Source organism: Ictidomys tridecemlineatus, chromosome 2 (genome assembly GCF_052094955.1).
Source record: "Ictidomys tridecemlineatus isolate mIctTri1 chromosome 2, mIctTri1.hap1, whole genome shotgun sequence".
NCBI lineage: Eukaryota > Metazoa > Chordata > Mammalia > Rodentia > Sciuridae > Ictidomys > Ictidomys tridecemlineatus.
The window spans coordinates 13228924-13253529 of NC_135478.1; the positions used below are offsets into that span (position 1 = coordinate 13228924).

The 24606-nt window shown below is 49.6% G+C and overlaps 1 protein-coding gene across 12 annotated transcripts in view; it reads right to left on the reverse strand.

Moving 5' to 3' along the window:
- The window catches only part of Eps15l1 (epidermal growth factor receptor pathway substrate 15 like 1), a 98868-nt gene that overhangs the window by 25149 nt on the left and 49113 nt on the right, over nt 1-24606 (reverse strand). For 11 of the 12 annotated variants that reach the window (XM_013361829.4, XM_078037749.1, XM_040290317.2 and 8 more), the window contains 9 exons: nt 22437-22509; nt 21484-21645; nt 20156-20353; nt 18091-18255; nt 12768-12891; nt 11694-11744; nt 10237-10373; nt 4304-4364; nt 3278-3360 (listed from right to left, as the gene is read on the reverse strand). In XM_013361829.4, coding sequence (XP_013217283.2) covers nt 3278-3360; nt 4304-4364; nt 10237-10373; nt 11694-11744; nt 12768-12891; nt 18091-18255; nt 20156-20353; nt 21484-21645; nt 22437-22509 — 1054 coding nt within the window. Of the gene's footprint in view, nt 1-3277; nt 3361-4303; nt 6027-10236; nt 10374-11693; nt 11745-12767; nt 12892-18090; nt 18256-20155; nt 20354-21483; nt 21646-22436; nt 22510-24606 lie in introns of those variants that run through there. The other variant, XM_078037751.1, reaches the window with a different exon arrangement.

Genomic DNA, 24606 nt, shown 5'->3' on the forward strand with positions numbered 1-24606 from the left:
ATCAGTTCCCTCCAAGGGGCAGGCTCCAGCAGAAGCGCTGCCTGGCTCCCTACCACAGTGTTAGATCCCACCCAACACCCAGCGCCTGCGTCATTTCCGATCCCAGCTTTCATGACTTCAGGTTTCCCAAGAAGTCTCCTTGGGGACCCCACTCTTTCCTACTCAGGCAGTCACTTCAAGGAAAGTCACTATTTTTAGAAAGGTTTCCTAGGGCTGCTGGGGCTTTCGGGCTAGGCAGGGAGAGGTATGCTTACAATCCAAGAGACAGAGGGCCACTGTGAACAGCAGCACTGAGAGAGACAGTTCTGGGTTCACCATTTCAAGAACTGCTTGTTTCACTGCAAACGGCTCGGAGCTTTTGTAAAGCAGCCAGGGCCTGGCTTTAAAAACAGCTGCAGACGGCGGGGGTGAGGCTCGGGCAGAGTGCTCACCTGGCATGTGTGAGGCCCTGGGTTCCAGCCCCAGCACCGCAAAAACAAAACCAAACAAAAACCTAGAAGAAAAGTCACTAAAAATGGGCTCACAACCATCTGTATATTTTGTAAGTGGCTTTTTGGGGTGTGGATAGGGAAAGAGGGCAAAATAAATAAGTTATTTACTTATTTTTAAATGCTCTCTTACAGTGGAGAATTTGCTTCTAAAGCAAGCCAGTGTCACTGAGACTTAATACTGTCTAGAAAACCTCTTGGGGTGCGGGGACTCTCCACTGAGCGCAGGCTGGAGTCTGCTGGAGGAACTGCCCCGCCCCCACCGCAGAGCCAAGTGGGGGGAGGACACTGGGGGTGGGCAGCATGTGTCACCCCCGCCCTGCTCAGGTGGGGAAAAGCTGGCACTGTTGTTTCTTTTCTTTTTTTTTAAGAAAGGTTTTTTTAAAAAAAGGACCCTTCTTGCCACTTTACTTTCATTTCCCTCAGCATTTTATTTATATACCCGATGTTGTTCTTGAAAAACCAAAAGGTAACCAAAAGGAAAAACAGCTCTGAGGACAGGATTTAGCTGTACAAGTGTCATGAAATCAGGAGCCAACGGAACGGTGGAAACAAAACAATCTAGTACGGGACACCAATTTTCCACGGTCCAGTCCAACTGTCCTGGCCTGGCGCCAAGAACAGGAAGTGGGACTGACTAAATCACAACTGCACATGTGTGGGGACAGCCCGACTCCAGGGTACGCAGCAGGGGGAGGAAGATCATCAGAAGGGGAAAGTGCAATTTTTTTTTTAGGTCAGAAAGGGATGGGCAGAGAAATAGGGAAGGGCCAGGCTCAGTGACTGGAGAGGCCATACTGCCATCCAGGCCCAGAGCCCCTCCGGGCCGGCTGCCCTCCGGCCACTGCAGTACTGTCCACAAGGATTCTGGCTTGGACTCTTCTTAAAACAGGGGTCCTCACTCATGCTAAACAGCCGGCTGGGGGCCCTTGTCCTTGTCCTAGCTCAGGCCACTGCTGACTGCCATTTGTTGGTACTGACCACGAGGACGGAGAAGGAGGATCCCAAGTCTCCTTCTCTGGAGCCACCTCCTTCAGGAAGAGAGGCCCAGTGGGGACGGCCTGAGAAGACAACCTGGACCCCTTCCTTTGAGATTGCTGCCACCATGTGGCAGGAGTTTTCTGACTTGGGAGTAGGTTTCCCGGGGCTGGGTGCACATGTAAGAGCCACCAAGAAAAGAGCAGCGGCAGGGGCACACTCACTGCCCGGGGCCCTCGGCCAACTCCACTTGGTGTACAACGCTGCAGTGTGAGGGACAGTGGCTCTCCCCTCCTTGCACCAAAAGGACACAGCTGCAACCCAGCACCAGTGCCACTGGGTGCCCTGCGACCAGCTCCTGAGTGTAGGTACACCCTCGGCCTCAGGCCAGGGCTGGATTGGCCCTGCTGCCAGTTCACGCTCACGCGTTTCTTTGAAAACCTGAATAGAACCTCAAGTGCTTCTCGGAAGCCCTGTGCCACAATCACACGCTGTTGCTGCTGCTGCCAACCACAAGCTTTCGGCACCAGAGACTTGTTTGCTCCACTAGCTGAGTGAGCACTGAGCCAGCGAGCCAGGACTCGGGGGAGCCGGCTCAGTGGGGCGCCCGGCCCAGGGCTGTGGGGAGCACGGGGAGCCCACACTGGGGGCCTTTCACATGTCCATCCACATCTGTGGGCTCTGCATCCACAGATTCAACCAACTAACCTCAGATCAAAAGTACCCGAAAAATAACTGTGTCTGTACACAGCTTCTTTCCTCGTCACGGTTCCCTGGACAGGCCCAGCACTGTGAGGCCAGAGCACGCACACTGCCCAAGTCTACAGGAGGATGCGTGCAGCTTCTATGCAAATACTACGCCGTGGTACATACGGGGCTCGAGCATCTGCAGGCTTTGGTATCTGAGGAAGTGCTGGGCCACTGGCCATGGACACCGAGGGACCACCAGACTCCCACCCATTCCTCCTGCACGCCACTGGCAGCACCCACAGAAGGTGGGTCTGGTCACTCTGGATGAAACTCCCCACCCTGATCCGCCTCACCACCATCTGGCTCACGAGTCTTCCCAACTGGGACAGGGTCCCTAGGAGGGGACTATATTCTGTTTGTGGTCACCTCCCTCTTCCTGGAGTGCTCATGGTACCTGGGCAGGCATTCGGTAAAAATGCGTGAGACGTGTGAAAACAGAGAGCCCCACGGCAGCGAGCCTGCACACTGTGGCCCACAGGGGTCCAGGGACAGGCCGCAGCCCTCACGGCCGCCGGGCTCAGGTCTGACCATACATCTCACGGCTCGATACCATGGAGTCGTTCCTGCTGCCTGCGGAACAGCTCAGTCCTCAGCTGCGTGAGTCCACAGCCTGGCCCTCACTTTCCAACACCCTCAGGAGATGTGTCCTGGCAGCTCCACATTCGTCACGCCTCGGGTCTGCTGCCCACAACCCTCCTGGGACTGTGTGCCTAATGCCTTCTCGAGTTCCTGTGTGGCCACAGAGGTGACAACTTCATGATCTGCGATCTGACACTCATCAGTCGCCAGTGGAAGCAGGGGCAGCCACGGCATCCAAGCCACTGGGAGGGACCCGGGGCTCGGCCAGCTTCCCAAGGAGGGAAGGAAATGCACCCGACGATGCCCATCAGGGGTGCTTTCTAGGCCCCGCCTGCTCACTCCCCGCCTGGTGTGAGGACCCATTTTGGAACTTGCGAGGGGCTAGGGAAATACATACGTGACATCACACACTGCGAAATACACACGGCACCAAGAGGCACAAGACACGGGCAGAGGCAGGGGCTCCGTGGGAGGGGCTTTACCTGGGACATCTGGCTGAAGTCAGCGAAGCCCTCAGCACTATTGAAGGACCCACTTCCGAAGGGGTCTAAGGTTCCAAAGGGATCTGCAATCAGCACCAACAAGGTCGGAGTTACAGGTCTCGACCAGAGCATGCCTTTGAGGGTCAAGTGGAAGTACTGGGCACCCTGAGTCGGGAGATTCAGAGGCTGCACTGATGCACCTCAGTTTTTAAAGGGGCAACAAGTTCCTGCAGGGGCACAGCTTGCTGGCTTGCTGGAAGGGAGCAGGAGAGGGAGAGCAGAAGCCACCCGAGGGTGACCCAAGACCCACACAGTTTATGTAGGCCGTTGTCAACAGGAGGGACTGATTATTTTATTTTTGAGACGGGGTCTCGTTCCATTGCCTAGGCTGGCCTTGAACTCCTGAGCACAAGAGACTCGCCTGCCTTAGTCTCCCCAGTAGCTCAGACCACAGGTGTTGCCACTATGCCCAGCGTAGGGAAAGGTTTTTGCTGAGCTTTCTCTGGCCCCAGAGAGTCTTGCCTAGAGCAGCTGACTGCCCCTGGTACCAAGTTCTGCACCAACATGTGCAAGCTGCTAGGCACAGCAGCAGGGCCAAGCGAGACCTGTGCCCAGAAGCAAATGCTCCCTTATTTTAAGGCTTGGGTGAGCATTTTACGCTGGGAGCCAAGGTTCCTTCAAACTCAGAAGACTCAGCACAAGTCAGTACCCACAGTCCAACTGTGGATTCTTTTGGGAGAAACAGTAAAGACACACTAAAGGTTTAAAGGAGGAACGAGTAACTGTGTCATTACTGAACTCCCACTGTCCACTCCCGCTCTAGAAGATCCAGATCTTGCTAGGGAAGAAGAGCTGCCAGGGGGCATCCACCTTGGCCTAATGGTCTCTCAGGCAAGGATCTGGGAGCCCCCAACTAATGACGTGCACACTGAGGCCACGTTCAGTTTGGGAAAGAAAAGTATTAACTAGGTGGGCTCCTCTACTCCCAAGGAACAGTCAGGAAGGAAAATAAGCCATTGTTCTCACCTGATCCTTTTGAGGAGACACTGGAGGATGAAAAGGGATCACTTGATTCAAAGGGGTCGAGCTGAGTGAGAAGAGAGAAGAGGTGTAAAAAGCAGCATCTGTTCCATCATCCACACGTTCAGCCAACTCCCCAGACATCTAAGGACCCCATACACAGTGCCAGGCCACAGGGAGGGTGAGATCACTTACACTTGACCCAGATAGTAGAGTATAATGCTAATATATTGACCCTTTTACAGATAACATCTACAAAATCTGAATTAAAAAAAAAAAAAGCAGCAACCTAAAGATTGGAAAGTGAATCAAAGCAAGGAGACTTGGAGAAGAATAAGATCAGGTAGAAGAACACAGTGTGAGGGTGAGTTTCCGCTCTGACAGCTACACCCTGAAGGTGCTGCACAGCTGTGGCACAGCACAGGTGGTCAGAATTCAAGTAGGAAACTTGCTGTCTTTCTGGCCTGTACACCAGATGATGGGATGACCATGACCATGGAAGAGGGAAGAGGAACTGGAAAGGAGAGGCAGAGAATAGGAGCCCAAATTTCATGATGCACGCTGCCCAAGTCTCAGGCTGATCCCTGCACTGAGTGGCAGAGGATAGATTCAAAGCAGCTGACAGTTGAGGCCATGGGAATTAAAATGAGACCTGAGCCTCTGTCAGCCGAAGGTCAGGGAGAGTGTTCGAAGTGAGTTTCACCAAGTCAATTACCTGCTGAAACGAAAGCATCCATGTGCTCTGGGGGAATATTAGGGAACTCCAGCTCCACAACAGACAGACAACAGTGTGCAGGACACATTTCTGAACCATTCAACATACAAAGGTCCAGAAAACGTGATCAATTCCCAAAGGAAAAATCACTCCGTGGCATTCATCTCAAGATAACCAAGAGGTTGGGATTCTCAGACAAGGGTAACTTTAAAGCCACAATCATAACTGTACTCAATGAGATAAAGGAAAATATGCTTCAACTTAATGAAAAAGATAGATGATCTTAGCAGAGAAACAGTATTCAAAAGAAACAAATGGGAATTCTAGAACGGAAAAGTACAATACACAGAATAAAACTTTCCTAGGTTAGCTCTATAAGCAATGACAGAGGGAAGAATAAGTGAAGTGGAAGAGAGATCAGTAGAAAACACCCAGTCTGAAGGAGAACAGAGAATGAAAAGAGAGGAGGAGCCTGTGGGAGAAGAACAAAAGGTCTAAGTGTGGGTGACTGTATCCCGGAAAGTGAGGAGAGAAAAAATAGGGCAGGGCAGGAAAACATTTTCAAATAAAAACTGGGGCTGGGTATGCAGCTCAGAGGTAGAGTGCTTGCCCAGATCCTCAGCACCACACATGCACACCTCAAAGAACTCAGGGCTAAAAACTTAATAAATTTGGTGGAAAACATAATTTATAAATTCAAGAAGCTCAGCAAATCCTAAACAGCATAAATACAAAGAAAATCGAATCCAGATACTTCACAAACCATTGAAAACCAAGGATAATGAGAGAATCTATTCTGTGGGGGGAGGGGCAGCACAGATTGAACTCGGGCGCTCAGCCACTGAGCCACATCCCAGTCCTATTTTGCATGTTATTTAGAGACAGGGTCTCACCGAGTTGCCTGAGCACCTTGCTTTTGCTGAGGCTGACTTTGAACTTGCGATCCTCCTGCTTCAGCCTCTGGAGCCTCTGGGATTACAGGTGTGTGCCACTGCGCCCCGCCAAAGACAGAATCTTAAACACAGTCATAGAAAAATAATAGATTGCCTACAAAATGACAACTATTCAAAATTAATGACTTTTCATCAAGGACAATGGAGGCTGGAAGACAATGGACTACCCCAAAAGCACCAAAAGTAAGAAAAAAGAATACCGCATGGAGTACAAGTATTCTCCAAGAATGCCAACAGGGCTGGGGTGCAGCTCAGTGGGAGAGCAACCTCGGGCGCCCAACGCCGTGGGGTCAATCCCTGGCACCACAAAAAGGAAAAGTGAGGGCTGGGCTGTGGCTCAGCAGTAGGGCACTTGCCTGGCATGTGTGAGGCTCCGGGTTCAATTCTTAGCACTACATATAAATAAATAAAATAAAGGTCTATCAACAACTAAAAAAAATTTTAAAAATTAAAAAAAGAAAAAGAGAGAGAGCACACATGGGGGGCGGGGGGACAAGAACGCAGGACAGCAGACCTGCACTACCAGTGTGTACGGAAGTCCATAGACTAAAGAAAAATGATAATGGAGGCAAAGTCCATTTTCACAAAGAAATAAAAAGCATTAGAAATTGTAATTATTTGGGTAAAACCAAAAGGCAATATTTTCTTCTTCATTTCTTTAAAATATAAACAATGGGCTGGGGATGTGGCTCAAGTGGTAGCTCGCTCGCCTGGCATGCGTGCGGCCCGGGTTCGATTCTCAGTACCACATACCAACAAAGATGTTAGGTCCGCCGAGAACTGAAAAATAAATATTAAAAAACACTCTCTCTCTCTTTCTCTCTCTCTCCCCCTCTCTTTAAAAAAAATAAAATAAAATATAAACAATGGATTAAATAAAAATGAAAACTGTGTGTTATAGAGTTTATCATGTATTTAGATGTATGACACTTATGTGACAGCTATATTGGTAGAGGAATAGAAACTTATGTGGCTGCAAATTTTACATTTAACATGACGTATACAACGTCAACATCATGTAGACTATGAAAATTTGAATTCTACTTGTTAGTCCCTAAAGCAACCTTTATTAAAAAAATTAAATGGTTATAATCAAAATCTAAAGATATGGGATAAAAGGAAATTCTAGAAAATATCCAAACAATACAAGACGGATGCTGTGGTTTCGACAGCACCTCCAAAGGCCACGCTGGGAAGGGGTGAGCCCACAGCAGGCAGGGACTAGTGAGGGAAGCTGGCCACTGGGACGTGCCCTCGAAGGTGCTACTGGAACCCTGGTCCCTTTTCTCTATTTGCTGCTGTGAAGAGCAGCCACGTGGTCCCACCAGGACCTGCTGTGTTGCCCACAGCCACATAGCCAAGTGACCACACGCTAAGGCCAGGAAAGTAATCTGTTGCTCTTCTAAGCTGATTATTGTAAGATTAATGTTCTCTTTTCTGTCAAACCTATAGTGTGAGTTTCCTAATATGTAACGAAAATGTGTTTGCTATAATCTAAAACCTCAATTTCATAACGTATGGTTAGATGAGGCTATTTTAAGTTACAAAAGCATGTGGTTGAACCATGTGGAGCCATTTTGAGCCTCACGACACGTCCCCCTCTGCCCTCAGTCTCCGGTCCCACGTCTGAAGTGCAGCAGGCCATCTGATCACATCAAGCCCCCCTTGCCCTCCCCGGTTGTAGACCAGTCCATTGCCTAGAGCGGGACCCTGAAGTCCTCCTACCAGAGCGGGAGGCTGCTCCTTAGGAGGACACCTGGGCAGACTCCGCCCAGAGTGCTGCTGGCCAGGTGTGTGGGAGCTCACCTTGGGCAGAAGTGAAACTTGCCTTGCTGGGTGGTTTCTGAGTATGGGTCTGCCTTCCGGCAGCACTCTGACATTGCTAACATCAGCTCAGGTCCTTAGTCACTGGGACAAAAAGCTGGCTAACTTAACAGGAAAATGAAAACAAAGGAACAAGTATGGGAATAAAAGGCACATACGTAATTAAACAGTAGGCTTAAGGCCAACTATGTGAATGCTAAATGTTAATGAACTAGACACCTCATTTAAAAGACAGCCCTCCAGACTGAATTTTAAAAGAGCTCTAACAATACGTCAATTATTATTTTTTTTTCTAAAGAGAAAGAGAGAGAGAGAGAGAGAGAGAGAGAGAGAGAGAATTTTTAATATTTATTTTTTAGTTTTCGGCTGACACAACATCTTTGTTTTTATGTGGTGCTGAGGATCGAACCCGGACTGCACGCATGCCAGGCGAGCGCGCTACCGCTTGAGCCACATCCCCAGCCCACAACACGTCAATTATAAAAGACAGCCTTCAAAGCCCTGAGTAGATTGGAAGTAAATGCCTGAAAGAAAGCTAGATAGTGAGTAACCATGAAGATGATTTGATTCTGATAATGTGGTAAAATAGGTTTAAAGACAAAGAATATCACCAAACCTCCAAAGGCTGTTGCCTCAGGAAACACAACGTCACAGATCTGTATGCACCTGACAGAGCATCAGAGCAAAACTCGACAGAATGAGAGGGAGAACACACACAATCCCACAATCATAAGAGACTATTTTAACACCCCTCTTTCAGTCATTGGTAGAGATAAAAGGCAAACAAAGAAACAAATCATAAAGACAAATACAAATTCTTCTCTAGTGTATGCGGTAGTCACCAATATAGAGCACAATCCACAATTCTCAATAAATTTAAAAGGAATGAGAACACAGAATATGTTCTCTAATTACAGATTTAAAGACAAATCAATATTATAAGATAATTAGGAAAAAAGGGGTTTGTCTAGAAAAGCAACAATATCTTCTAAATACTCTACAGGTAAAAAGAAAACCATAAGCCACCTGACAATACCTCCAACTGAGTGATGAACAGGAATTACCTAAATGTATGGGGTGCAGCTACAGCAGTGTCTGAGGGAAACAGTCACTTTCAATGTATAGTAGAAAACAAAGCTAAAAAATGATGACTGAAAGTTGGATTTTAAGGTTTTAGAAGTGGAAAAGAAAAACAGACCCAAAATAAGGAGTAAGGATATAATAAAGAGAAGAAAGCAAAGAAATAGAAAAGAAGAGTAGACAAAATTACAGAAGCCAAAAGCTGGTTTGTGGAAAAGATCAACGAAATTCATCAACAGATCAGGAATGAAAAATCAGCACTATAAATCTTAAGGACATTAAGTAATTTTTATGCTAATAATAAAATGAAAGTTTGAGCATCCCTTATCTAAAATTTTTTGGGCCAATTTGATTTGGGCTTTGGATTTTGGAACCTCTGCATATATATAATGATATATTCATTTATGATTCTTACACACCTCACACACACAGCCGAGCGGTGACCTTACATCGAATTGTTAGTGTATCTGCATTTCACTGTGATAATTCACATGAGGTCAGATGTGGAACTTTCCACTTATGGCCCCAGTCAGGATGGACAAGAGAGCTAGGATTAATTCCCTCCAGAGGGTTGGGGTAAAAAGCGCAAGCCTGGCCCCACCCCAACCGTAGGCTTCCTTGCTCATACACATGCCCCTTGTGCATGTGGCTACTCCCTTTCCACTTCTCTGTAGTGTTGGGATATAAAGAGGCCCTCACCAGAGGACCAAAATGAACCTCTTAAAGTTCCCAGCCTCAGGCATTTTGTTATAAGAATAGAAAACAGAGTGCCTTCCACTTTGGCAGGCAGGTGCCCCAGGCTACCATCAGTGCTGTGTACTAGGAAGACCCCAGGGGTGGTCTGGCCTGGTCTGTTTTTGAGTGTGTGCTAACTGTTTTGAGATGGGGTCTCGCTATGTTGCCAAGGCTGGCTTAAAATTCCCAGGCTCCAGTGATCCTCCTGCCTCTGCTTCTGCAGCAACTGGGACTACGGGTGTGCACCACCGCACCCAGCGGTGACACTTTGTCTTTTTGGGGAGACAAAGTGGCAGTGAAAGCAGGTGACTACAGCAGGTAAAGGGGATGGCAGAAAGAAGACTCGGAGCTGTTAAAGACACACTCCCATCCTGCCTTGGCACCCTGGGCAGCTGACTGGGACACCATGGCACACAGGAGGAGCCTCGGCAGTACAGGGCCAAACGGCCACCTCCCTACCCAGGAAGGAGGCCGGGCCCATGACCCCAACCCCTGGAGAAACCTGGCCGGCTTTACAGAGACGCTGTGGCCCACGCTCACGAGGAGCACAGGGAGGACGCTGTCGGGAAGGTGGCATTCACCACACCAAGCAAGCACACAGCCCTCCCCCAAGACCTCCCCACGCCACTCACCTTTGAAGTTAAGGAAGGGTTTTTCGAGAATGGGTCTGAGGTAAAGGGGTCATTCTTTGTCTGCTTCTTGAAGAAGTCGTCAGTGGTGGAGCCACGGAATGGGTCACTTTCTTTAAAAGGATCCCCTCCAAATGGATCTAGAAGGTGTTTGGAAAGAGAAGGAAAAATGTCCCATGAGCGATGACGTCAGGAGAGAACCCAGCAGAACCCAGCAGAGCACACGACTGTATGGACCACTCACATGAGCTCTGCAAGAGGCAAGGACGACCGTGACACAGTGGGCAGTGGTTACCCAGAGAGGACAGAGGCCGAGAAAAAGGGCGTGGGCATCAGGGAGCCCTTCAGGGTGACAGTGATCTCCAGACTCACCCAACTCTACACAGTTGTCAAAAGTCATCTCAAACAAGTATCCCTCAGTGTCCCTGAGAGTTGGGTCCAGGACCCTCACAGACACCAAATCCTCAGATACTCAAGACCCTTCTAAAAAATGGAATAGTGTTTGCACTGAACTTATGAACATCTTCCTGAAGGCGTTAGATCACGTCTAGGTGACATGCAATACCTAACCCAGTGTGACTGCTGCACAAACACTTGCCATTCTCTGAACACGCTCGGTACGGCTGCAATGTTTTTCTTAGTATTTTTTGATTTGAGACTCACTACAGCCATGGATGCAGAACCCACAGGTGGGAAGGGTGTATGCTTAAAATTGGTGAATTGTGTTTGTGTGTAAATTACAGCATTTGACAAAATTGATTTTAAAAATAATAATAGGCAACGTGGGCAGATCCTCAGAGACAGAAAGCAGGGGTGGGGAAAGCAATGAGAAGAGGGTCTCCTTCAGGGGATGCAAATACTTTGGGATTAGAGAGGTGACAGCTGCACAACACTGTGAACATACCAAGTGCCACCAAATTGTGCACTTTAAAATGGTGACATGTTATGTTAAGGAACGTCACCTCAGAAGGAAGAAGCCAGCCAGCAGGCGAGGTAAATTCCACACACTGAATGCCCAAAGGCAGGGTGCAGACAGGGACTCGCCAAAGGACTGGGAACCACTGTCAGGGAGAATAAGCCACCAGGCTCACGCACAGTGCGATGACATCTTTTTCCGTCTTGTTGTCACCATTCTGGTTTGTGTCGATAGTCCCATGGGGCAGGGGTACTATGAGGGACAGGTGGACCCAGGGGACTGTGACATGAGTGATCACTTTGCTCTGCGTACCTGGCCCCCAGGAACTCTGCACTGGGGCCTGCGCCTCAGGTACCGTGACACCGGTAAGGGACATCAGGTCAGAGGGAGCTGGTTCCACAGTCAGGTTCCCTCTGGGACCGGCCTCCCTACGGCTCACTCTAAGAGCTGCCAGGGAAGCTGGGACTTTCTCTTTGTTCCTCAACCTGAACTAAGGCTGCAAACAGTCTGAGGACTGTGCAGGAAACGTAACCAAGGCCTTTACCTGTTGACGCAGCCTGTTGTTCGGCGAAGGGGTCATTCTGGAATGGGTCGCCTGGAAAGGAGAGAGACATGCTGAGCCCAGTGGGACGCGGACAGCCAGGAAGCAGGCCACCGGACACTGCGGCCCGCCCACCGGCTCTCCCTGACTCCACCTGCCTGAGTTAAGGAGACCATCATCTCTTCTCTGCTGTGTCCTGCCTGCTGTTTCCCTTTCTGGGCACAGGAAAGTAGGGGAGCAGGCAGGGCCGCTGGCTGAGGTGGTTTTTCTTGGCGAGGACACTTGAGATGAAAGGGAAGGTATGGTGGCTGGTCGCCATGGGCCAGAGCTGGGAACATCCACACTTCTCTTTCTACACCATGTCTCCTTCCATCTCAGGCCCTCCCACCTCCGTCAACAAGAGGAACCGCGGCTATCCCGGTCCCCGCGTGCCCCAGTGAGAAACAGCACCCCTGAGCTTGAGGAACTGCCCCATTCATCTTTTAGACCCCAGAGGCCTCCCGCCCAGGGCTGAAACTCAGAGGGGACTCCCACGGCATTCTCCCTGGCTTGGCTTCTTCTCAGAAATGTACAGATAGGCTTCTTGGAAGTGCTCTTTGGCTCTGAGAAATTCAGAGAAGATAGGAAACCTTGTTTCCAGATTTGTTCTGTTATTCTTGACTTGTGATTCTGGGTAAACTCGTGATTAAGAGCTTAGGTTGATGTAGGAACCTGGGATTTGCAGGGGACTGGCTTTCCTAATCACTGCTCTGACTACTGCGGGAACCCTGTGAGGGGAGCAAGGAGGACTCGGCCTGCTCGAGATGAGGAAATGAAGCCGTAGAAGGCCAAGGCCAGCGCCGCTGCCCTCAGCCTTGGGAGTCCTGCTGGGAGCTGGAGTCCTTCCCAGGGGAACCGGCGGCTTCAGTTTGTTAGTGCTTTGTGTGAGGCAAGAGTCAGAGACTTTCTACAGGCACGAAGAACACCGTGCCTCCTGCATTTCAGACTGCACAATTCCTAGCTTTTCTGCCATCGACAACTCTAAATGGCATAAAGCAAAGAGGCCATCAATGGGAAAGTGGGTTCCAAGTGAGATACCTTTGAAGGGGTCAGCTCCTTTAAATGGGTCAGACTTGAAGGGGTCCTCCGCCTGGAAAGGATCTGGATGCAATTCTTGCGTGTTGTTGCTAAATAACAAGGTTTTATTTTTGAAAGGGTCATCCTAGAATGTTGTGAAGAGACAGGATAGAGATTTTGTTATTTGATTTAAAGCAGCTGAAATACAGAATTCTACCCCTAACTCGCATTTCCACTTGAAGTACTGTGACCCTGAGAATGACTTGGGAAAAAAAAAAATCACTGAAATGCGGGATTGAGTTAATAACAACATTCACCACTGGTTCACTCTTGTGACAAATATACCATAAGGGTCACAGGGAAATTCTGCACTATGTTTGCAATTTTCCTATAAATTTACCATTCTAAAATAAAAATTGATTTGATTGAAAACAACTCAGATGTCTATAATGGATAAATAAGTAAACAAATGTGATCCATCTGTGTAGGGGAATATTATTGAGCCACAAAAAGGAAGGAAACTCGGTTACATGCTACAATGTGGATGAACTTTCAGGACATCATGGGGGGGGGGACACGGAATAAGCAGATCCCAAAAAAACAAACACCAAATGGTCCCACTCATAGGAGGTCCCCTAGTCATCAAATGCACAGAAACAGAAAGTAGAAAGGTGGATGCCAGAGGCTAAGCAGGTGGGAATGGGCAGCGAGTGTTGCATGGACCCAGTTCCAATTTGGGAAGATGGGACAGAGCTGGAGGTGGGTGAAGGTGCTTAAGACCTTAAGACCAGAGCTGTGCGCCTAAACGTGGTGAAGACGGTGAGTTTTCATGCTGTCTATGTGCCATGACTGAATTTCATTTGTTTATTGCCAGGGCCGGGGGGCACATCTCTGTCCCAGCTACTAGAGAGGCCGAGGCAGAAGGATCACTTGAGCCCAGGAGTTTGAGGACAGCCCAGGCAACACAGTGAGATCCAGTCTCCAAAAAAAAAAAAAAAAAAAAAAAATTAAAACACTGAGTTAAAAACATGCAGTATTTTTGGAAATGTCACAAAGGAGATGTTTAAGAGTCATCCAACAGCCAGAGCCCTGGCCCCACTGAAGTGTGCGCTCCCTCCATCATCTTGTTTCAGTGAATGTGCAGCAATATGGGCACTTAAAAATGTATAGTGGCAACTCAGCAAGACCCTGTCTCAAAATTTAAAAAAAGGGGGGGGGGGGCAGGGATATGGCTCAGTGGTTAAGCACCCTGGGTTCAATCCCTGGCGCCAAAAAAAAAAAGTCTAATTGCTACACCAAGAAGCATGCTGGGTGTTTGCACCCTGGGAGGAAATGGGGACTTATGCAGTTAGAACTACTAGAGCATATACAGCACTTTGCATTTTTATAAAAAGGTGCTTATTTCTAGAAACAAGCAAGCATATTCAAACCAGAAGAAAAAAAACATTTACTTTTGAAAAGCATATTTTCATAGTGGAAAATGGCTTGAAAGGGGGTGAGTTTGTGACATCCCTGGAACAGTGTGCTTGGTTGAGAAACAAGGGGCATGTTTTGCTTAAAGACACACCCTCAGTGAAAACATGAGTGTTCCCCTGTGGTATTTTTAAAAAGCATACTACCCTTCCTGAATCTGGCACACACATCTGCATCTGTGGGACTGGAAAAGGACCCATTATTCCAACCAACCAAGTCCAAGTCGTGTCAAAGCCAAGGCTTCTATGACAACACAGGCAATGGTTTGGGGAAATGACATTAAAGGTCTAAAATAAATTTTCTAACAAAGCTGATTCCACCTGGGATGGCTGATTTAGGCCTACAAGATGGTCCCAGAGGTACCGGGTAAGAGAAAGCCATGGATCCTAGTTGTGAAGGAAGACAAGTGGGCGAGCAGGTCTCTTCCTCAGTCGTGGCTGTGGAAGAACAGTTTTCTTACCTGGGATGGGTTACCTGGAGTCTCCAACCACAGAGCTTCAAGGTGGGGAGACTGAGCCGGGTGCTCAGGCAAGCCAAGCACAGAGGCCACTGCACCGCACCTGGAGAGGTGTGTGGGCTGTGTGGAGGCCAGGGTGCTGATGACCCCGATAAGCACATGCCCTGCTAGCAACCCACAGGGTTCTGGGGCCCAGAGGAAAGACGGAGCAGTCCTGATCTGAGGAAGCCAGCATGACAGCCAGAAACTAAAGCCTCCCACACGGCACCTCAGATGAGCAATGTGTTGATTCCAAAGGAAGACAGAGGGATGAGGACTTGGATAAAGTCGTGAGCTTAAGAACGACAGTTTGGCCTCACAGTGAAAGCTTCCACTTGGCTGCTAAGTGACCTTTATTAACAAGCTGGTGTACTTAGTGTTTTTGATTGACATGAAGACTATGAAATAACAGGGTAAAACGATGCAGAAGAGACTAAGATTCTGAGAACTCTGGCTGCAAGTCCTGCTTTGACAGCCAGAGAGAGTTCAAGAGGAACTGGCTCCTTCCCATCAGAGGAGGAGCCCAGGAAGACACTATCAGTGCTGGAGCACATGCTGAGCACGCATGGGGCCCTGGATTCCATCCCCTGTACCATCAAAAAAGAAAAAAGACTAGCGGGATTCAGGTTGCTAAGGTAAAGAAAGGTGGTTTTCAGTCCATTTCATAGACTCTGAATTAAAAACTAGATTTCCGGTCCTGTAGGTGCTGTGAGCGCCACACCACTGCCACCCACCAGGACAGTGGAACAGGTGCAACCTAAAGGTTGCACAGCACACACATAGCCCTGTGCTGCTACCAACAGGGAACCCCGCCAAGTGTTACCAGGCAGTTTTGTTGTTATGTGACTGTCAGAGCATATGTATACAAACTAAGCTATGACATCACCAGTGGATGTGACCTAAGGTTGGGTTACATGGTCCTTCATGGACTGAAATGTCACACAGTGCGTGACTCTTCCAGGATGAATGACTTGTCCCTGCACTTTGCAGAGGTTGGGGTCTCGAGCAAGTTCAGCAAGCGGTCAAATTCTGCCCCTCATAGGAAAAAGGGGGGCGACTCAGAGGGAGCTGATGCACACTGCAGCAAGCTGTCTGAGGACAAAGCCTTGCTGTGGCTCTGGGGCCAGCTGCCACACCAACACGCTGACTTCAAGTTACTGAAGGTTTAACTTCCAGCTCTCAAGTTCCTGTTTAATAACTGTGGAAGAATCCCTAGAAGCTAGATCTGGGCTGCCTGTGACAGATGACCCAATCTGTCACAACAGACTCTCAGTGACGTGGAGGTGTGGGGCCACTGATTCCTCTCTCTCCCTAGACGGGAGGGCTGGGTGCAGAGCAGAGGCACATATTCCCACGACCAAATGAAACAAGGAACAGATACAGCATTGGGCTGGAGTGGCTCAGTAGCCTATCGCACATAAGGCCCTGGGTTCCATCCCTAGCACCACGGAATAGACAAGTAAATAAACCTGGCTTTAAGAATCCTGCATTTCTTGGACAAGTCACATCCTGTGAGCTGAACACTAGTGATCTGAAGAGAGCGGGCCACACCAAATTACAGATATGCCATTCTGGTCACACTATTCTCAGGAACTAGCCCCCCACTGCACCCCCAAAGAGAACTAGGAGAATGGACTCTGCTCTGGAGCAGTCTCGAAATGCAGCAGTGAACAAAGACCCCTCTCTTCAAACAGTTTATTAAGAAATGGAAACAAACCCAAAACTGCTTTAAAAATTGTATTTGTACAACAAGATAAATACTTTCTCCTTCAGACACCAGTTGCAGGTTTCTGCGTAACATATCTGACATCTACATTCCACGAGTGAGTGGTTATTGTATAAATTTGGCCTCGCTTAAAAGATAAACAAAAATGACAAGGTAAAACAAAAACCTTGGAGGGTGGGAGGGGAGTGACTAGCTACCTGCAAATTGTCACCTCAATGTCACCTTCTACTCAAGGAAACCAATCTTATAAAACTCACAAAACAGATGTTTAAGAGGGAGTGCTTCCCTGGATTATGACCACAGGACAAGCCAGCTATGCGAGCACAACAGTCCAGATGAGAAAACCAAGAGCTGGCCGTAAGGCAGAAACACACGCACCAAAGACAGCCAGGAGCAAAGCATGAGACTCTGGCTCATGGAACTCACGGAGGAGGAGTGCTTGCTGCTTGAATTTAGACAAGAAGCTGACGAGGCCCAGGGTGGACAGGAACCCTCGTGGCAGTCCACAGTGGAGAGAGCCTGAGGGTGGCGGGGGCCAGAGACAAGACACAGGGAAGAACATCAAGAGCATCTGCTAAGGTCCAGGGAGGCATGTGCATTCCTATAAATTCTTGGAACCAAGTACTTGGCCAGGAAGGAGAGAAATACATCAAGAAAGGAACAGAGGCAGGTCCTCCCTGTGGACAGCGAGGCTGCGTTGTTACCGCAGAGGGAAGAGGAATCCCAGAAGCAAAGAGCAGGACTCTGAGGCAGAGCCTGGAAGCAGCAGCTGGTAGCAAAAGGACAATAGGTAAGGGCAACAGAGCGCCAGGAAGCCACCAGGCCACCCACCCAGCGGCTCCCTCCATAGCAGAGACCCACTCACTGGCCACATGACGGAACACCGCACAGGCCTGGGCTCAGGGCTGCGTCGGCAGACTCTGGCATAAACAGGGAGCTGTGACAATGTGACAGAAGGGTCACACATGTCTGGGTCTCTGTCCTGCGAGCACACAGACATCTAAGAAGCTGACAGCCCACCCAGGGCTTGATCAGAGCCTCAGAACACGAGGTCTCAAATAAAGTGCTGAGTTTTAAATATAATATTCAGGAAAGAAGCCAATTTGTGGTCAAAACAGCAATACCTTGGGAGGCTGCCTGCCAGGCTTTGAATCTTCACGGCCCTATCTAATATTCAAGGTGCTCCTTGTGGAAACATACGCAGGGACTCCCCCGGTCCGCCATTAGTGGACTTCACACAGGGAGTGAAGAGGCCAAATCAATTCTGGTTGGTCTGAGAAGCCCTCCAGATTTGGGTGGTGGGACCACTGTAAATGCTTCTAATGGAGGTCTTTAAAAATGGGTTTTACAGGCTGGGTGAGGCTCAGTGGTAAAGCGCTCGTCTAGCATGGACACGGCCCTGGGCTCCATCTCCAGCACCACACACAAAAAAAGAAAAGTGGGTTTTACAAAGATTCAGGCCTATCACAGGCTTTGTCCTGGACACCAGGAAGGAGAGCAAGTCTCCCACCCCAGGCTGCAGGGCGGCATTAACATGCAGGACGACAGCAGAACAAGGTCAGCCTGTGGGCGAGCAGAACCAAGGTGGGCCCAGCAGGCCTGTAGGTGGGGCAGATGGGGGGGCTCTAACACATTTATTCGACCTTTACCATGGCTCCAAAACTTCCCCTCTCTGCCAGGGAGACGCCGTCGCTCAGGGGGGCCAGGTCGGAGAGGCTGGCGCCGCGAGCCCCGCCCAGCACCTGGTCATGCTGCTCCAGGCTCCGGTGGGCTTCCAGGCGGCTCTCGTGCAGCTGCGAAAGCTTGCTTCTCGCCTGCGACAAAGACAGCGCCAGGTCAAGGGAGCCAGGGAAACGTGACAGGCAAGACCTTTTCACTCCTGATGCCCAACTTGGGGCATTCACACGGGTGAAGAGTGTGGCAGACCATCTTTGCCACCAGAAAAGGAGACCACTTGTAAACCAGATGTGACCCTCCCTACTACTCCAGAGAGCCCAGGTTAAAAAAATGTTCTGCCCACTCTCAATAAGATAAAATGGGGCTGCAGCTCAGCAGCAGAGCACTTGCCTCGTACTTGTGAGGTACTGGATTTGATCCTCAGCACCACATAAAAAATAAAGAAATAAAATACATAAAAATAAGTGTCCATCTTTAAAAAAAAAAAATTTGGACAAAACCCAAATTTGCCATTTTGCTTGGAGTTAATAATCATTTTCTCATACAGGGTCTCAAGACCCCACATGCTGTCCCTCCTGCCCAGAGGAGGAAGGCAGTGTCCGTGAAGAGGAGGCACTCTGCATTCAGAGACCCAGGTGTGCCCCTGAACTCGGCCTCACATCTGCTCAAGTCAGTGACCTCATCCCTCTGCCTCCTCTTCTCCAAAATGGAACAACTGAGGCACCAGGGAAGCCAGGCACGGCGGCCATACCTGGAATCCCAGCTACTCAGGAAGCCGAGGCAGGAGGGTGGCGGATGTCTGAGGCCAGCCTGGGCAACTCAGCAAGGCCCCATCTCAAAAATAAAATAAAAGCGGCTGTGGCTGTGGCTCATGGAAGAGTGCTCACCCAGCAGGCACGAGGCCCTGGGCTCCACTCCCAGGACCAACGAAAGAAAGAAAGAAGGGGGAAAAGACCCACTGAAGGGTCTGGCCAAGTGGGCATTAATAAGTAGTAGCCATTGGTACCATCAGTCACTGTCATCATTCCTGTTTACCTGGGGGTCCTGGGTCTCATCTCAATTCTACAAACTCCCAAGAGTTGGAAGGGAAAAGACTGAATAATCCCACGGACACTGACTAACAACCAGGCATAACACAGGGCACCCAGTCGTGGAGTGACGCACACCAGGGATCAACTTTTGCCTACAAACTGGCAGAGAGAGCAAAGTAACTGGTTTAGTCCAGGAAAGAAACACAGCTTCTACTTACTTATTTATTTTGGCACCAGGGATTGAACCCAGGGGTGCTTTACCACAAACCCTTTTTCATTTTTTATTTTGAGACAAGGTCTTGCTGAATTGCTAAGACCATCTCCTCCTCAGCCTCCCGAGTTGCTGGAATTGCAGGCGTGCACCACCGCACCTGGATAGCCACTTGGATACTTGTCAAGGACCAGATTCATAACCCACTCTATAGACTGGACACCCAAGGGCTAGGGTGGCAGCCTTTGACCATCACACATAGGAAAGCAAGGAAGGGACTGTCCTCTGCCAGCAGGCAGCAGTTGCCTGTCCCAAGAAGCCAGCACCATCCTGGCGTGCTCCAGGCAATTCAGTGTCCCATGTGGATTGACGCTGGTGACACGTTGCCCTCAGTCAGCACGTGGAGGACGGCTGCTCTGCATGGACATGGAAGTTATTTCTAGACCTCGTCCCTCTTGCTTCTGCGAGGACAGACCAGCAAGCACGTCCTCCCATCCCCCTTCTCTCCAGCCCTGCAGGTGGGTGACTGTGCTCGGGCTGGCGAAGGGGGCAAACTGCCTCCAGGCCAACATCAACAGGGCTGGGGACATGCCCTGGGGAGCACTCAGCACTTAACCTCCTGTCCAGGCCTCCACGAAGAGAACCCACAGGAAGAGGGGGGGAGATGGAAGGCAATCTGCAGGGGCACTGCAGCCATTCAGAGCTCGCCACTGACACCTGCCCTCGGGACTGCCTGGCAGAAGAGCCCCGGTGCGGCCACACACGGCAGGGACGCCGCAGCCTCCATGGCAATACCTGACTGATCTCCTCCTGCGTGGACTTCAGAGACTTGATGATGGTCTCCAGCTGCACTCGGCCGGCCTGAATGCTCTGCTCCAGCTGGGTCTCCTCCTGCTGTAGCCGAGTCAGCTCTGACTTGGCCCGGTTCAGGTCATCCTCCTGGGACTTCAAGTCCGACTCCTGAGATTGGATTTGGGTTTTTAAGGATGAGATCTGAAAGGAGATGTCAAAAGAATCCATAAGTCAGGTACAGACAGACAAACATCACATGTTCTCACTTACACATGGCAGTTAAAATGCTGACCTCAGAGCTGAGGAACAGAACAGTGACCCCCAGGGCCAGGAGTGTGGGGGGGGGGAGTAGGAGAGAGGACAGCCGACAGGTCCAGGAGCTGCTGGGGCAGTGACCTTTCCCACCCTGTAGCACAGGTGTTCTAGAACTACATACAGCAAGCTCTCACTGCATACTTCAAAACAGCAAGTAGAGAAGACTCCGAATGTTTCCAACACAAAGAAATGACTGATTTCTTTTAGAATATTATTAGTTGCAGACGGACATAATAACTTTTATTTATTTATTTTATGTGGTACTGGGGATTGAACCCAGTGCCCCACATTTGCTAGGCAAGTGCTCTGCCACCGCACTACAATCCCAGCCTGAAATGATCAATGTTTAACGTATAATGATCAGACCAGCCAATTTCCCTGAGCTAACCCTTACACGTTGTTTCACGTACTGAAATATCACACCCCAGGAATAAGTACAATGATTATGTGCCCATTGAAATGAATGACTGAATGAGAGAGCCACAGCATAGGATGCAACACGCCTCGAAAGAACTCGTGTCTCGCATTCTTGAAAGCAGCTCAGTCACAGAGGTGGTCACCCACCGGTGCCCAGAGGCCTGATTTCCTCAGAGACAAGTTCCTGCATCAGAATGAAGACAGGAAAGAAGGGGCACAGCACGAGCCCTGTCTATGGCTCAGGGGCTGAACATTCCCACACAAGCCACACAGGAGGTCACAGCAGCTTGTCACAGCTTCCTGAGGCCACAGCCTCCCTGGTCTGTAACGATGACATCAGAGGAGGGAGGAGAGGTGTCCTGGAATCCCCTCCACATTTCAGGGCACAGGTTCACGGGCACCACAGCCATTCACTTATATGACATGGACTCTAGGAACACGGGTGGATGACTCCGAGGCAAGGACAAACGCTGGACGCTTTTCCACACGATGTTTTAACGAGGAGGCCTTCTGGACACTCTGTTTTCAGGCCCTCAGAGTTTAGGAAGGCCTGGGGACGCCCCCTCCCCCCTCCCTACCACGGCACTCGAAGAACTCACCATCTGAGTCTCATCCTGACACTTCTGCCGGACATCGCTCAGCATGTCTCGGAGCTTGGCTTTCTGCTGGTCCATTTCGTCCAAGCGGTCTTGAGCATCCTGTTTCTGAGCTTCCAACTCTTGCAGACTGCTTGTTTCCCGGTCAAGGTCATTCTGTAATTCCTAGGGAACAGGTGTGGGAAGTGAACTTGAGACTGGTTAAAACAAAGTCCACCCAAGATAATCAATTTAGAGGTGGGCAGCCAGGTACAATGGCGCATACCAGCAACTTGGGAGCCTGAGGCAGGAGGATTACAAATTTGAGGCCAGTAATTTAGCAAGACCTTCTTTCAAAATAAAAAATAAAAAGAGCTGAGAGATGTAGCTCAGCAGTAAAACACCCCAAGTTCAATCCCCAGTACACAAAATAAATGGATTAATAAAAAGTGGGTATAGGATCTGAAATTACTTTCTTCTGGGGGTTGGGCAGAAAAGAGGTGGGGAGGAGGGACGAGTCATACTGATTATGGGGATTCCTTTCGGGTTGATGGAAATGTTCTAGAACTACATACAGGTTGATGATTAAGTGCATTGAATATGCTGAAGACCACTGAATCATATGCTTTAAAAGTGAATTTCACCCAGCAGCTCAGGAGGCTGAGGCAGGAGGAATGCAAGTTCAAAGCCAGCCTCAGCAAATTAGTGATCCCTAAACAACTTAGAAGAGACTTAAGCGATACCCTGTCTGTAAATAAAATACATACAGGTATGAGGATGTGGCCCAGCCAGTAAATGCTCCGGGGTTCAATGCTTGGTATACCAAAAAAAAAAAAAAAAAAAAAAAAAAATCACTGTGAAGCTCCCAAGAGCTTCTAACTGGTGCAGAACCTGGTGCCTCTCAGGCACCATCAGGGATGTTTCCCACGCAACACTGAACACAAATTAGGTCTAGCCAAAACGAGCCATGTCCTTACTTGCACTTCATTGGTTTTCTGTCTGATTGCCTCTTCCTTTTCTCTAATGTCTTGTTCCAGCGAGTATTTCTCTCTGAATGGTTAAAAACATTCCATGAAAACAGAGTAAGTCAACCATTGCTGTGGCACACACGTCCCTCTGCCCTACCTGAGGCCAACTCCATGCATCCCCACAGAAAGCTGCCGTGGTAACCCTGTCTGTGGGGGCAGAAGTCTAGGAAAGACCCTGTGACTCCTGGCTCTACAAGTTTGGATATGGGTTGAATGTGTCCCCTACAGGGTCATGTGCTGGAGCTTGGTCCCCAGTGGTGTGGTGAAATGAGGGAACCTTGAAGAGGTGGGGCGTATCCTTGAAGAGGATAATCAGGTAGCCAGGGACGCTGCCCTCTGAGGAGATTAATGTAAGAAGCCTGGTTAGTTCCATGGATCAAGTCTTTGTAAAACACCAAGCTGGCCAGGCCCAGGGGAGCAGGTCCGTAACCCCAGCAAGTCGAGAAGCTGAGGCAGAAGGACCACAACTCTGAGGGAAGCCTGGATAACTCAGTGAGACCCTGTCTCCAAAAAAAGAGTGGGAATGTAGCTCAGTGGTAAAGCACCCCTAGGCCCCATTCCCAGTACTGCAGAGGGAGGGGGAGAGAGAGAGAGAGAGAGAGAGAGAGAGAGAGAGAGGGAGGGAGGGAGGGAGGGAGGGAGGGGGGGAGAGGGAGAGGGAGAGGGAGAGGAGAGAGGGGGGAGAGGGGGAGAGAGGAGAGAGAGAGAGAGAGAGAGAAAGCCTGGCTCCTTAATCCCTGTGGCTTCCTATCTCACTGTGTGATTGGCCTCACAACACTGATTCCATCCACCCTGAGGTTCTCACCAGAGGCCAAACAGATGGTGTCACCCCATCTTGGATTTCCAGCCTCCAAAACTGTGAACTAAGAAAACTCTTTTCTTTTTTACATTACTTGGTCTCAGGTATTTTGTTATAATAACAAAAAAAAATAGACTGATACAATAATCCTCTCCCTCCAACTATGGGTAGGATTGTGAATACGATGAAGCTTCCCTCTCTATGCAACTACCCTTTAGAAGCAGAGCACTTTCTCCACCTGGTGGCTAAAGAATTTGGAACCCTCCCAAGTATGACAAGGACTTGACCTAACGTTGCCGACTAAGAAGGTGGAGGGGCTATATAAGAAGGAATGTGGATGGTCTTTAGGAACAGGAGTGGTTACAGCTGACGTCAGCAAGGAAACAGAGATCTCAGACCCACAGTTGCAAGGAACTGGCTTCTGCCAACACTTGGATGAGCTCAGAGGTGGAGTGTCCCTCCCAACCCCCCAAGTCCTCTGACAAAAGCCAGCTGACCTTGCCCTTAGGCTGTGAGACCCTCATAGAAAGCCCTGTTCAGCTCACCCGGACATCAGACTTTTGGAACTACAAGATAATATGTTAGCACTGTTTTGAGATGCTCCATTTTATGTGATCTTCTTACACAGCTAAAAGAAAACAATGTCTTCTCTACAGCCATATTTAGGCTTGCTGCACACTGGGCCCCTCAGAAGCACTGATGCAATGCTGAGGACCTGTTCTCAGGCTAGTGGGGGAGACTTATGACAAAGAAACGCACAAATGAACATCGCTGGAAGGCCATAAGGACTATGGAGGGGAACTGTCCTGCACAGGATGCCTGGGGAAGGCCTCCCCAGGAGGTGGCCTGTGAATGAGGGCCCAGGGTGGAAGAGCCTCCTGGGTGACAGAACAGGAAGGAAAAGCTGGACAGGAGCCACAGTGAGAAATCTGCAGGGATACGGAGTGAGCTGGGTCATCCCTCTGGTTTGCAGTGGGAAGTGCTGCTGAGGTGCCCAGGCCCTGTGGTGGCCCCAGCTGCCCCCTACAGGAGGCAGGTGGAGCTGGCCACTGTGCACGCCAAGCACTCAGAGGGGACCCATCTGACTGTCTCCTCAGCTGTACACACAGCTGCTACCAAATCGCCACCAGCATCCCTCGGGTCACATCCTGAATGTGTGAGTCCGTCAGGAGGGGTCAATGGGTATGGCCCTCGTCACCACAGGATCAGGCCCACACCCACTCAGACTCAAGCTGCCATTATGCAGGCCCCGTAAGCCAATTCAGGAGCTCAGAGGAATCCATGTCCCTTCCTCGTTCTGAAGAAACTTGACTGCCACAG